The sequence below is a fragment of the Condylura cristata genome, unplaced genomic scaffold (genome assembly GCF_000260355.1).
Source record: "Condylura cristata isolate star-nosed mole 26May11 unplaced genomic scaffold, ConCri1.0 scaffold00008, whole genome shotgun sequence".
NCBI lineage: Eukaryota > Metazoa > Chordata > Mammalia > Eulipotyphla > Talpidae > Condylura > Condylura cristata.
In genome coordinates this window covers 2,121,232-2,132,521 of record NW_004567109.1, presented here as the reverse complement: position 1 = coordinate 2,132,521, position 11,290 = coordinate 2,121,232, and the positions used below count along the sequence as shown (strand labels likewise).

At 62.3% G+C, this 11,290-nt stretch overlaps 1 protein-coding gene across 1 annotated transcript in view; it reads left to right on the top strand.

Moving 5' to 3' along the window:
- Positions 1-2: 2 nt before the first annotated feature.
- Positions 3-11,290, top strand: part of GPR157 (G protein-coupled receptor 157) — a gene marked incomplete at its 5' end in the record, with an annotated part of 14,542 nt that continues 3,254 nt past the window's right edge. The window contains 2 exons of the mRNA XM_004679310.2: positions 3-331; positions 9,707-9,920. Of these exons, the coding sequence (XP_004679367.1) occupies positions 3-331; positions 9,707-9,920 (543 nt within the window). The remainder of the gene's footprint in view (positions 332-9,706; positions 9,921-11,290) is intronic.

Genomic DNA, 11,290 nt, shown 5'->3' with positions numbered 1-11,290 from the left:
TGCTGCTGTCCTGCGTGCTGTCGGCGCTGGGCTCCGGCCTGCTGGTGGCCACGCACGCCCTGTGGCCCGACCTGCGCAGCCAGGCGCGGCGCCTGCTGCTCTTCCTCTCGCTGGCTGACCTGCTCTCCGCCGTTTCCTACTTCTATGGGGTGCTGCAGGACTTCACGGGCTCCTCGTGGGACTGCGTGCTGCAGGGCGCCCTCTCCACCTTCGCCAACACCAGCTCCTTCTTCTGGACCGTGGCCATCGCCCTCTACCTGTACCTCAGCATCGTCCGCGCCGTGCACGGGCCGAGGGCCAGCCGCTTGTTCTGGGCCTTCCACATCATCAGGTGAGTGGCGGCCGCACTGCTTCCTTCTGGCCCCCACCCGGCCTGGGTCCAGTGTGCTGTCCCTGTGACCCTTGAGCCCTCTGGTGTCTTCTCTTGTTTGGCCCTCTGGCTGGCCGCCAGTGGGCAGTGTGCCTCATGCCCAGGCAGCCCTGGGTCAGCTGGAGGGGCCAGGCTCACCTGGAAGGTGAATTTGGCCGAGCATCACCACAAAGGCTGTCCCTTTGTGCCTGTCCCAGCTCCAGTCTGCAGCGAGGTGGGCACTTGGGGGGCAGAGTGCACCCTCGGAGCCCAGCCCTGGTAACTCGGAAGCCCCTGGAGGGCCGGGGCAGACCCACTCGCCCTGGCCTCTGCCCATCCCTGCAGCCCCTGGGGAGAAGCCCTGGCCCTCCTCTGGGAGCTGAGTGAGGTGGGGCCCCAGCTGGAGACCAGAGCAGACCAGTCCCACGGCCGCCCCAGTCAGTGGATAGTGCGGTCCGTTTGGGGCCGCCTGTCTCTCCAGCCCTTCCAGCCCTGCCTGGGCCGCGTGCAGGCCTCTGCGGCAAAGTCCACGCAGGACTGTCTTTACTCTGTCTTTGGTGGTCTCTGAGCTTCGGACCCAGTCTCTTGCTGTCTCCGAGCCAGATGGTCTTCCTGGCCTTCTCGAGTGGGCACCTCTGAGGCTGAGGTTAGAGGACGAGGAGCCTCAGCTGCTGGGTATCTCGGTCAGCAGAGGAAGCCAAGGCCTTGCCTGCCCCGGCCTTGGAGCCTCCCGTCCAGCGGCCCTCAGCTGGGGAAGGCTGGCCCCTTCCTGGTGTAATTTTAAGAGTCCACAGCTGTGCTGAACCCCAGACAGGGATCCCACAGGCCTGTTTGCTCTCCTTCCTCCCTGAGATAGGAGCACGGAATACCACGCTAATTATAGGTCCTTCTGCGACATGCTTGAGTGCTTTCCAAGGGGCTGAGGACAGTCAGCACTTTGGTAGGCAGGTCACTTGGGTGTCCCGCGTGCCTCACAACAGTGAGATCACCGGCCTGCAGGAGTCACTTGACCTCCAGGTCTCCAAGCTGCCGGACTGACGCCCGCCGGTCCCTGGAGTCTAAAGGGTCTGCTTCTCAGCTGTTCAAGTCCAGTGCTTTGCAAGGAGCCATTCAGACAGTGCCCCGGGCACCGCGGGCTGCAGAGAGAACACCTCGGGCGGCCCCTCCCACCGCAGCAGCCCACCTGACCACCGAGTCCTCTCCAGGCTCTAGGTCATTAGTTCTTGGCCAGCTGGTTGAGTGTGGGTGGCTTGTATGTCCAGTCCGCTTGTATCTGAGGAGCCCAAGGCTGGACCTTTCCTTGTAAGAATCTCTTCCTCCTTTGGTCCAGTATCTTGACCATTGAGTAGCAGAATCTGCTACAAGACACACTTCCTTTTCTGGTCCAGAGGTGTTTTCTGTGATGCGTAAGGAAATCTGGATCCCCTTCCTTCTGGCGCCAACAGAAGCAAGTTGTTCGTCCTGTCTGTCCAATGTCTCACCTGGTCCTTCAAGAAGAAAATTACGAGGACCCAAGCATGAATGAGTTTGACAGTTTCATCCCACTGGGCTCCCTTTCGGCAGCGTGACCAGCCCTGGCAGGAGTGGTCAAACCCGTGTGGCCGGCTCTCCACTGCGCCTCCCGTGAGGGCAGTGACCTAGCCAAGGGCTCTCTAACACCTTGCTTGCGGTGTTTATTTTCGCTGAAGGACTTGTTGGCCTGGACACGTTCAGATCCAGGCGGGCTGCCAGCTCCTGCTCCCGCGGCCTCACAGGCCCCTGGGAACCAGCGCTCCCCGGACCTCCCAGGGAGGAAGTGTTAAAGTATCAAGACTCCACAGTTGGAGACGCTGTTCTGGTTTAAATCGGCAAGTGTCCTGGTAAATGGACAGAGGAGATTGTAAGAATAGGAAAAGCAGTGGATGGATGAGTGTATCTAGGGAAAGGCCAGCCCCATCAGCACGCAAAACAATATAAATGATAACAACGAGCTGCCATTTGCTCCCCCAGTGAGAAGGAACAGCGCAAAGCAGGGCAGGAACCCCACCAGTGCCTGGGAAACTGGGGTTTCCTACATTGTTATTGGCAAAGTGAACTGGAAGAACCCCCAGAGAAAGTGTCTGTTACACCCCTTGATCCAGAACCCTGCTTATCTTGTGATAACCCACCCACCTGCACCTGCACCTGCCCCTGCCCCTGCACCTGCGGGGAGTCCGCTCGGTCCCGTTATCTTGGGGAAAACTTAGAAATGACCTCAGTGTCCAGAAAGTAGAGAAATAGCAAACAGACTGCACCCCCTTGGAAGTGTTTTGCAGCCAGAAACTACTGACCGTGAACTCTAAAAGCTATAGATATTTTTAATGGATCTGATACATTGTTAAGTGGGGAAAAAAATCTATAAAACTGAATACAAGATAGAATCTTGCATCTAACCTTCCCAGAAGCCCCCGACTGCCCCCAGGGCACTACCTGACCAGTTCCCTTTACAGATGGACATCGCCCCACCCCCCAGCACTGCCAAGGCGGCAGGCGGCCCTCAACTTTTATCTTCAGGGGAATTGTATCTGGCTCCTGAGATCTGGCCAAGGACTGGGCAGGCCTCAGCTCCTGCATGGGTACCCCCAGGGCCCCCCTGCTCAGCCTTCCCGGCGATGGGTGGTTAGAATGCCAGGCAGCCCTCCCCTTCCGTCCCATATCGCCTCCCTGCCTTGACAAGGATGTGTTTGGAACTCTCCACATTCCCCCCACTGCTCACATTTTACGGTTAGTTCAGTCTCTCCAGTTACTTTTTCCACAACCATCAAAGAAAAGTTGCAGCCAGATGTCCCTGAACCCTAAATCCTTTCATGTGGACTCCCCAAAGACAGTGTCTCTCACAGGGCCACACCAGCACTGCCGGTGGCCCAGGGACTTTATGGGGTTTGGATGAGCCCTGGGAACCCAGGAAGTCTCAGCTTCATTTTCCCATCTCTGCTCTCCCTCTATCTGGAATATTCTTCCACCTGGTGCTTCCCGACGTTGACTTGAAGGCCCGTCCACCAGCGTCCAGCCTTGTCCTTCTCTTGCTTCCCCAGGTGGCTGGGCCTGTGCTGGCTCTGGTGTGAGACTTTGGTGGCTGGGTCAGGTGTTATCTGTCCATCCCCCCTCAGGTGACTGTTTTCCCTTTTGTGTTAATAAACATCTGGCTATGGGCCATTTGTTCATCCCTTTACCCTCAGGCCTCCCGCCATCCCTCCCCCTGGAGCTTGGCAGCTTTGGGGAGAATGCCTTTCTTTGGCTGTGGCCTTTTGAAGGCTGGAGAGTGCTGGGGAAGCTCTGTATTGTATGGAGAAGCCTCCAGTCTGACTCTTGAGGACACAGCCCTGGCCCTGGGGGAATGTGTCTGTGGGGTCACTTCCACCAGGATATGTCAGGTTGGCCGGAAGTGTCTGTCCCCTCCCCTTGCCTTCCAAACAGCTGTCTCCTAGAAGGGAGGTGCTAGTAAGCACCCCACCTGCAGGTGTGTGTGGGGGGGGTGTAGGGTAGGGAGTAGGGAGGCGCAGCTGGCAGGAGCGCCTGGCCCCAGGTCGAGGTGAGGGCTCTGGGCTGGCTGGCCGCCTCCAGCCACCTGACCCTTTCCCCTGGCTCCCTGGAGGCCGAGCAGGCGAAGGCTGACCCCGGCGAGTGGACCCCTGTGTCCCCCACTCTCAAGTTTGCTAAGAGTTTCCTGGGGAGGAAAGAAGCTATGGCGCCTGCACCCCAGTTCACCGTCACCCACTGCGGTGGGAAGTGGGAGGTCCCAAACAGAAAAGGGGAAATGTGGCCCTGAAAGGGAAGGTGCTGTTCGCCCTCTGTCTGGAAACCTGCTCTCGTGGGGCCCCGCAGGGCCGGGGTGTACACAGAGGCACATCTGAGTGCCCCCCAAAGCAGCGTGGGTTGAATGGGCTCTGCTGATCCCCCAAGACATGTTCAGGGGGCCTTGCTGCAGGGCGAGGTCTCCCTGCTGCGCTTGCAATTCGCAGGGGAGCCCCGTGGCCGTGGCTAAGAGCAGAAGTGGCCAGTTGACCCGCCACCAGACCCCACTCTGTCGGCCCCCCCCACCCCGGGCTCAGGGTGAGAAGTGCACCCCTGCAGAAGTGGCTCTGTGCCCCCAGAAGCAGGGCTGCTAGAGGCAGCCCTGTGGCACCCAGCCCCCTCTCCAGTCAGAGCTGAGGGTGACCTCAGGGTGGCCTGGCAGGCTGACCGCTTGAACTTCTCCCACTTCCTGACCTCGCTCCAGACTTCCCTGTAAATGCCCGTTGTTAGGGAAGAAGCCTCCGGCTGCCTTGTGACTCCCTTCACCAGCTCGCCCAGAACTTCTAGCTCAGCACACTGTTGCCTGCAATCTGACCCTCAAGTTACGCTAACACTCCACACTTTCCCTAGGCCCCCACAGAAGCTGCACCCCTTTCCTTCCTTACCCACAGGTGCCGCCACCACCCGGCCCAGAGATCTGTAGTGATTCCGCTGGTGCGGGGAGTGCAGGAATCCACAACGTGCGCACAGGCCTGGCCGCCTGAGTGCCCGGCAGGGCCACCCCGCACAGGGAAGGGGAAGCGTCTCCTCACCTCGACCAGTGAGTCTGGAAGGACCCCGGAAGGGCAGGTCTCCAGCCCGGCAGAGCTGGGAATTCCCAAGGGAGCCCAGAGCATCCCTGTTCTGGGAACGGGCCCCTGGGGTCGGCCGACCTCTGCTGAGAGCCCGGGGGGGACCCCCACGCCCCTGCCTGCTCCTGGCGCCCTTCTCCTTCAGTTTCTCCAGAGATTGAAAAACCTAAGAGCCCCGAGGGCCCCTTACGCTCCCCAAGGAGAGCTCAGCGTGGACAGCTTACATCAGTTTACCCCCAAGACTCACTGAGCGTCCCCCCAAGCTCCACCCACAGGGTACGCTGGGGCGGTGCCCGTTCCCAGCCCTCGGGTGGACCCCCCGCCCCAGCCCGTCTCTCCCTGAAGCCTGGGGAAGCCTGTGTAGGTGTGCCTGGCCACCCTAGCAAACCGCAGACCTCGGCCTGACCCCAGAGATGCGCTGCATTGCAGCAGCGGCAAGTCGGGACCCCGCGGGGCAGGCGGCGTCCGGGCCTCGCCCGCAAGTCCCCCTCCTCTGTCCCCGTCCTGGATCCAGGATGCCACCGCCGTGTGCCCTGTGACTCGGGCCCTGCCCCCACCTGGTGGCTTCATTTCACCTTAATCGCTTCTGTAAGGACCCTATTTCCACCTAGGCACACCCTGAGGTCCGGGAGGGTTAGGATGCCAGCGGGAACTGGGGAGACAGCTCAGCCCAGAACAGCCTCGAGGCCTTGGAGATTGGCCTGATTGCCAGACAAGCACAGGGCAGAGCCTGGACCCCCCTCCTCAGCCCGGGCGGAGCTTCCATGCCCCTCCTGGCAGGGGATGCTGCTCCGGGGCATCTCCCCTCCCTCTGGGTGGCCCCCCTGCTCCTCTCGCCCTCAGAGTCTCAGGCTGGGAGAGAAGGAGGCTCACTGGCCACTGCTTTCACTTGTCCCTGCACGCAGGCCCTGGGCTGCCCGGGACCCCGGGGATGGAGCAGGACACCCTGCCCCCACCCTGGCCCCTGCTGCTGCGCCCCTGGTCCGAGGTGGGGGCTGAGGACTCTGTAACCTTAGAGGACAGCTCAGGGCCCAGCTCCCCTACCGGCCGGCCCCAGGCCGCCTTAACAATCCCAGGTTTAGGATGTGGGTCGCAGGTGTCCACATGGTGGGCCCTGGCAGTGCCGAACCGCCCACCTGCGGGCCTCAGAGCGGCCCTCCAACCAGGTCTCAACCGCGCCAGCCCCGTCGCGCCCTCAGATGCGGCCGCTGGGCCCCCTCCCTGGTGCCCTTGCCCATGGCTGCTGCTTGGCACGTCAGAAGCGGGAGAGCCTGTCTCTGGAATGCAGGGAGGAGAGCGCAGGCCTGCACTGCCCACGGCTGGGGCGGCCCCCTGGCCGGCAGTTGCTGCACCGCCCCACAATTGTCTGAAGCAGGCGCTTCCCCCCCCGTTTCCGGGACGAGCCCCTGGGGCCTTTCAGCCCGGTCCAGAGGTTCTTAGAACCAGCTTGTGAGACCCGGTTGCTCAACTTTAGGACATTTTCTGAGTCACTTGTTAATTGCAGCCGTTATTAAAACATATATAACCTTACAAACGAATAAATTATATTAAAAAAAAAGTGTAGAAATGCTCAAGACACAGTACACGCTCCTGATTTTCCTGTGCTTTTCTGCTACTGGGTCACGTGCCGTTTGGGGGCACAGAATGCTTTGCTCTGTGCGCTGTTCCCAGTTACACGGTGGCGGCTGGGCACTGGCCTGGGTGGGAATATTTACACCACGGACGTGGGCAAACTCTGCAGATTAGGGCATGGCTCATTGTCCTGCGGATGTCTGAAGCAGAGGTCAGGAAACGTCCTGTAAAGAACCAGATTGCATTTTTGGCTCTGAGGCCTGTCCTTGCTGGCGATTGCTCAACTCTGCTATTTCAGCTCGAGAGCAGCCGTGGACAGCCCGTGAAGGCACGCGTGTGGCTGTGTGCCAATAAAACTTTACTAAAAAAAAGTTTTCAATTAACCGTTTTTAATTGTGCTGGATTCGACGAAGCCTCCCGTTGGGCTGGTGTGGAGACGGGAGAAAGTGCAGGAGCGGATGTGCAGAGTGAAAGTCACTCTGGCCACTGTCAAACCGGTGAAGCTCTGGTATCTGTCTTGTCCTGTCTTCCTTATTTCACTTTCATCTTGCTTGTTTAGGAAAACGAAACCGCCAGCCAACCTCAGCCCGGGAACCACACTCACTCGCTAACTGGCGAGTTGGCTGCAGTTAGCATTTGGCAAAAAGTCAACAAAAGCACGTTGTGAGAACCGTCTTGCGAGGCGGGGTCTCCGCTGAGCAGTATTGTGAGTGGCATCATGATTTACAAATTGTGCACTCTAACTCTTTTTCAGCCACTGTAATTTATAATACGTGCGTGTGCCCACCCAGTTTTCTGGAGAGCTGGCTGTCAGCGTGCCAGCGGGCTTCCGGGAGCTGGGCGGCAGCCTGCTGGCCTAGCCGGGCCTGCCTCGCAGGATGACTAAATGGCCCTCCCACTCCATTCCCACTGGCTCCTTAGTCCACATCCTCTTTCCACCTCCCACGAAATACCTCCAGGGCCGCTCCCCGCCCGCCACAGATGCCCTGAGCGCCGCGGAGAGCCCACGCTCGCTTCCCTGTGCAGGCTCTGCCTGGTCTCTCTGACCAGCTGCACCCCAGTAATGCAGAGGCAGCACCTCCCATTGTAGCTCTGGTGTGGCCCCAGCACATGTTCTGCTGTGGGTGCAGGTCTGGGGTCCAGCCCCTTGCTCCAGCCACCCCTTGCCGGGTTCTCCCTTCCCACCCCGGGGGAGTACTCAGCTCCGGTCCGGCCAGGCCCATCTGGCGTTGGATGCTGCAGAGGGGGGAGCTGCCTCGTGCAGGGCCATTTGTCCCCAGACCCAGGCAGCACGATGGTTAAACAATAACCCTTTCTCTGACACAACAGCCTGGCACTTGCCCAATGAAGAACTGCCTAGAAGGGGCATTGACAATGCTGAAGTCCCCACTGTGACCTTTGTCATATGCCTTCGCTCTGTGGGTTGCCCCCCTGTGTCATTGTGACTGCAAGGAGGGTTGAGAGTGCCCAGCTCTCCCTGGGGCCCCCCACCCCCGCAGAGCGCGACACGTGTCCTGCCCAAGCCCTCAGGCGCGGCCTGGCCCTCCTCCCACAGGGGCTGACTCTCCCTGCCACCGGTTGGCCGGTCCTGCTACCTGACTAGCCGGGCAGCCACAGAGGCAGGCGTTGAATCTAGAGGTGCTTCTCCATTGCAACTCGCTGGCCACTGTCCTCAGCACAGGGCCCCGCCCCGGGAGACGGCTCTGCCGTCTCTTCTCCAGCTGGCTGCTGTGTAGCGCCTTGAACACGGTCGTAAGCGAATCAGTGTATCAAAGCAGCCTCTGGGAGTTGTCTCATTCGGCCCCCAGACTTACCAGCCTCCCGGTCATCTTGACCTGGTACATACGATGGTGCCAGTGTCCCCAACTCCTTCCGGCGTCATCGGGGCAAGGCGTCTCAGTGTGAAGTCAGTTCCGGCTCCAACAGACCGCTGGCCAAGCACGGCACAGCCCGAGTGGGGCATGGGCGAGCGGCCCCCGGAGCCCCGGGCTCGTCAGGTGCCTTCCTCCCAGCCCACCACCCCTTCAGCCCCCCACCCTGCCCCTCCCATCATCAGCTGCACCTTGGGGCCGCAGGACGTCAGCCTGCTTCTGAGAAAGACCACGGCCTGTCAGGCGAGCGGCTGCTCCTTACACCTGCTCTCAGAATGCGCCAGATCAGAACGCAGCGTCTCACGGGGGACATCGTCCTCCCACCTACCGCTTTGTTCTCCAGGTGACCGACTGGGACCAGGTACAGCTTGTGTCCCGTTCCCCGGGGCAGAGCCGGTCGGCCTGGCGCCTGGCCCTCGCCCCCAGAAGCCAGCGCGGGGGCGTCGAGCAGCCAGCGGGGCCTGCCCAGCCCCTCACTGCTCACCTGTTCGCTGGTCTGGGCTCTCACACCCCGCCGTACCCCCACTCTGTGAAGAACACCCCTCCGTGAGGCCAGGGGGCAGGGTCAAGACCCTGTGTGGGTGCCTGGCTGTCCCCACCCTTTGATGCCCAGCTTTCACGCATCCCCCAGGCCAACTTACTTTTTTTTTTTTTTAAAGATTTATTTATGCATACAGAACTGGGGTACAGAGGTGCAGGGGCGGTGAGAGGACTCACCAGGGACAGAGTAAGGAGCAGAGCAGATGGATCCGCTGAAACCCACTGCTGAGGGGAGCAGCGGGGAGACAGGAGAGGGCTGCTGCACCCTGGGGGTCACTCCCTGGCTGGGGATTGAACTCGTGCTGCGGGGGTTGCTGAGAGCTTCACAGTGCTGCGCCCTAACCCCCCGTGCATGGGGGTTGGGGGCCCCCGGGAGGATGCTTTGCAAGGGTGCAAGGTTCTGGCCACAGGGGGGCGGGGCGCTGAGCACTGGCCCTGGGTGAGGCCCCACACTGGGATGGGGGCTTGGCTGCCCCAGGCCCCCCAGCCCCCAGCAGTGCTCGGAGCTCCAGGGCCTTCCCCAGCTGCACTCTCACTCTAAGTGAGAACGGGCCTCCAGCAGGTAGAGAGGTGTCTGTCCACACCTGAGGCCACCTGGGTGGGCCCGGGCTGGTGCCCTGGACGGCACCAGGGTGTGTGGGTGTGAGGACTCCTGCCCGCGTTTCTCCCTGCACACCTGCAGATCCGGGCTTGGGAGAGGCCGTCTCCCCGGGCAGGTGGCCCAGAGCAGGGGCCTGACGGCGGCGGCCACCGTTTGCTTTATCCCGCAGCTGGGGGGTCCCGCTGGCCATCACCGCGGCCGCGGTGGCGCTCAAGAAGATCGGCTATGACGCGTCCGACGTGTCGGTGGGCTGGTGCTGGATCGACCTGGAGGCGGAGGACCACGTGCTGTGGATGCTGCTGACGGGGAAGCTGTGGGAGCTCCTGGCCTACGTCACGCTGCCCCTGCTCTACCTCCTCATCAGGAAGCACATCAGCAGGGCGGTAGGTGCGGCTGGCTGGGCCTAGGAAGCCTGGCGGCTTGGGGGCGGCCCCTGCCGCCCTGGCTTGGCGCGCCCCCACCCCCACCCGGCGCCCCCAGCCCGCAGCGCGAGCGGCCTCCGCGTGGTCGCGGCGCTCGCCTGCCCCCTCCTGGACAGAGCGCCGCGGTGCTTCCCGGGGAGGAGTCCCCTGGACGGGACACCCCGGGGCGCAGAACCTGTGGCCTCCTTACGATCTCACGATCTCACGCGCTGCGCAGAGGGCGCTCCCGGGGCCCTGGGCGTGCCGAAGCCGGCAGGTCCCGGGGCCGTCGGCAGCCCCGTTGGCCGCAACAGCCAGGAGAGTGGTTTCGGCCGACAGCCGGGCCGCGCCTGGTCCAAGGCGGGTCTGCAGGCCGAAGTCCAGACCCGCCGCCAGAACGGACCGCGCTGCCGCGCGCTAGGTTTCACGCGGAAAGCCCAGGGCAGCAAGGCAGAGCTTGCCCTGCCTCCTCCCGCACCCCAGGTGCCGCAGGGTGTAACTAGGGGTCTGAAATCCTCTTTGGGTGGTCTCCTGCCCGCCTGCTCACCGCAACCTCTTTCCGCCACCCTGGGAAGGTTCCAGAGCTCTTTGGACCTGTACCATCTCCACCCCCTCAGGTGCCCCCATGGGGTGTCCCCCTGAGCCCCTCCTCTCGCACAACTCTGGGGCTGTGGTCTGCTGGGCTGACCCCCCACTCTGAAAATGGGTCCTCTCCCCGCCTTTCGCAAGTTTTCCCAGGGAAAAGGGAGATGCTGGAGGTGGGGTGTCCGTGCTGGACCCCTCTAGCCGGGGAGGAGAGCGGAAATTATGAGCGAGCCAGCGTCTCTGACAGCCCCTATCCAGCACCCCAATCTATGGGCTCTCTGGGGTTCTGGGACTCCATGCGCAGTGTGAGAGGGAGCAGGTGCGCCGAGCAGGTGAGTTACGGGCGTTGCGTCCCGGCGACGCTGGCAGGTGTGAGGCTCGCCGGGACCCAAGTGTGAGGCTGCTCCACATGCTGGTGGCACCGGCAGGGACAGGGCGCCAGGCCGGGGTCTCTGGCCCAGGACCGGGGGTGAGCACACCGCCTGGGGGCAGCGGAGGGCACGGCCCCCAGCCGAGATGGGCGCCTGTCTGGGCCAGAGGGGCCCGGGGCGGCCGGGGAAGGTGGCGGCTGGAGGGGACCCGGGGTGAGCACACTGCCTGGCGGCAGCGGAGGGCACAGCCCCCAGCCAAGATGGGCCCCTGTCTGGGGGGGGGGGAGCAGGGGACTGGGGCGGCCCGGGGAAGGTGGCGGCTGAAGGGGACCCGGGGTGAGCACATCGCCTGGCGGCAGCCGAGGACACAGCCCCCAGCCGAGATGGGCCCCTGTC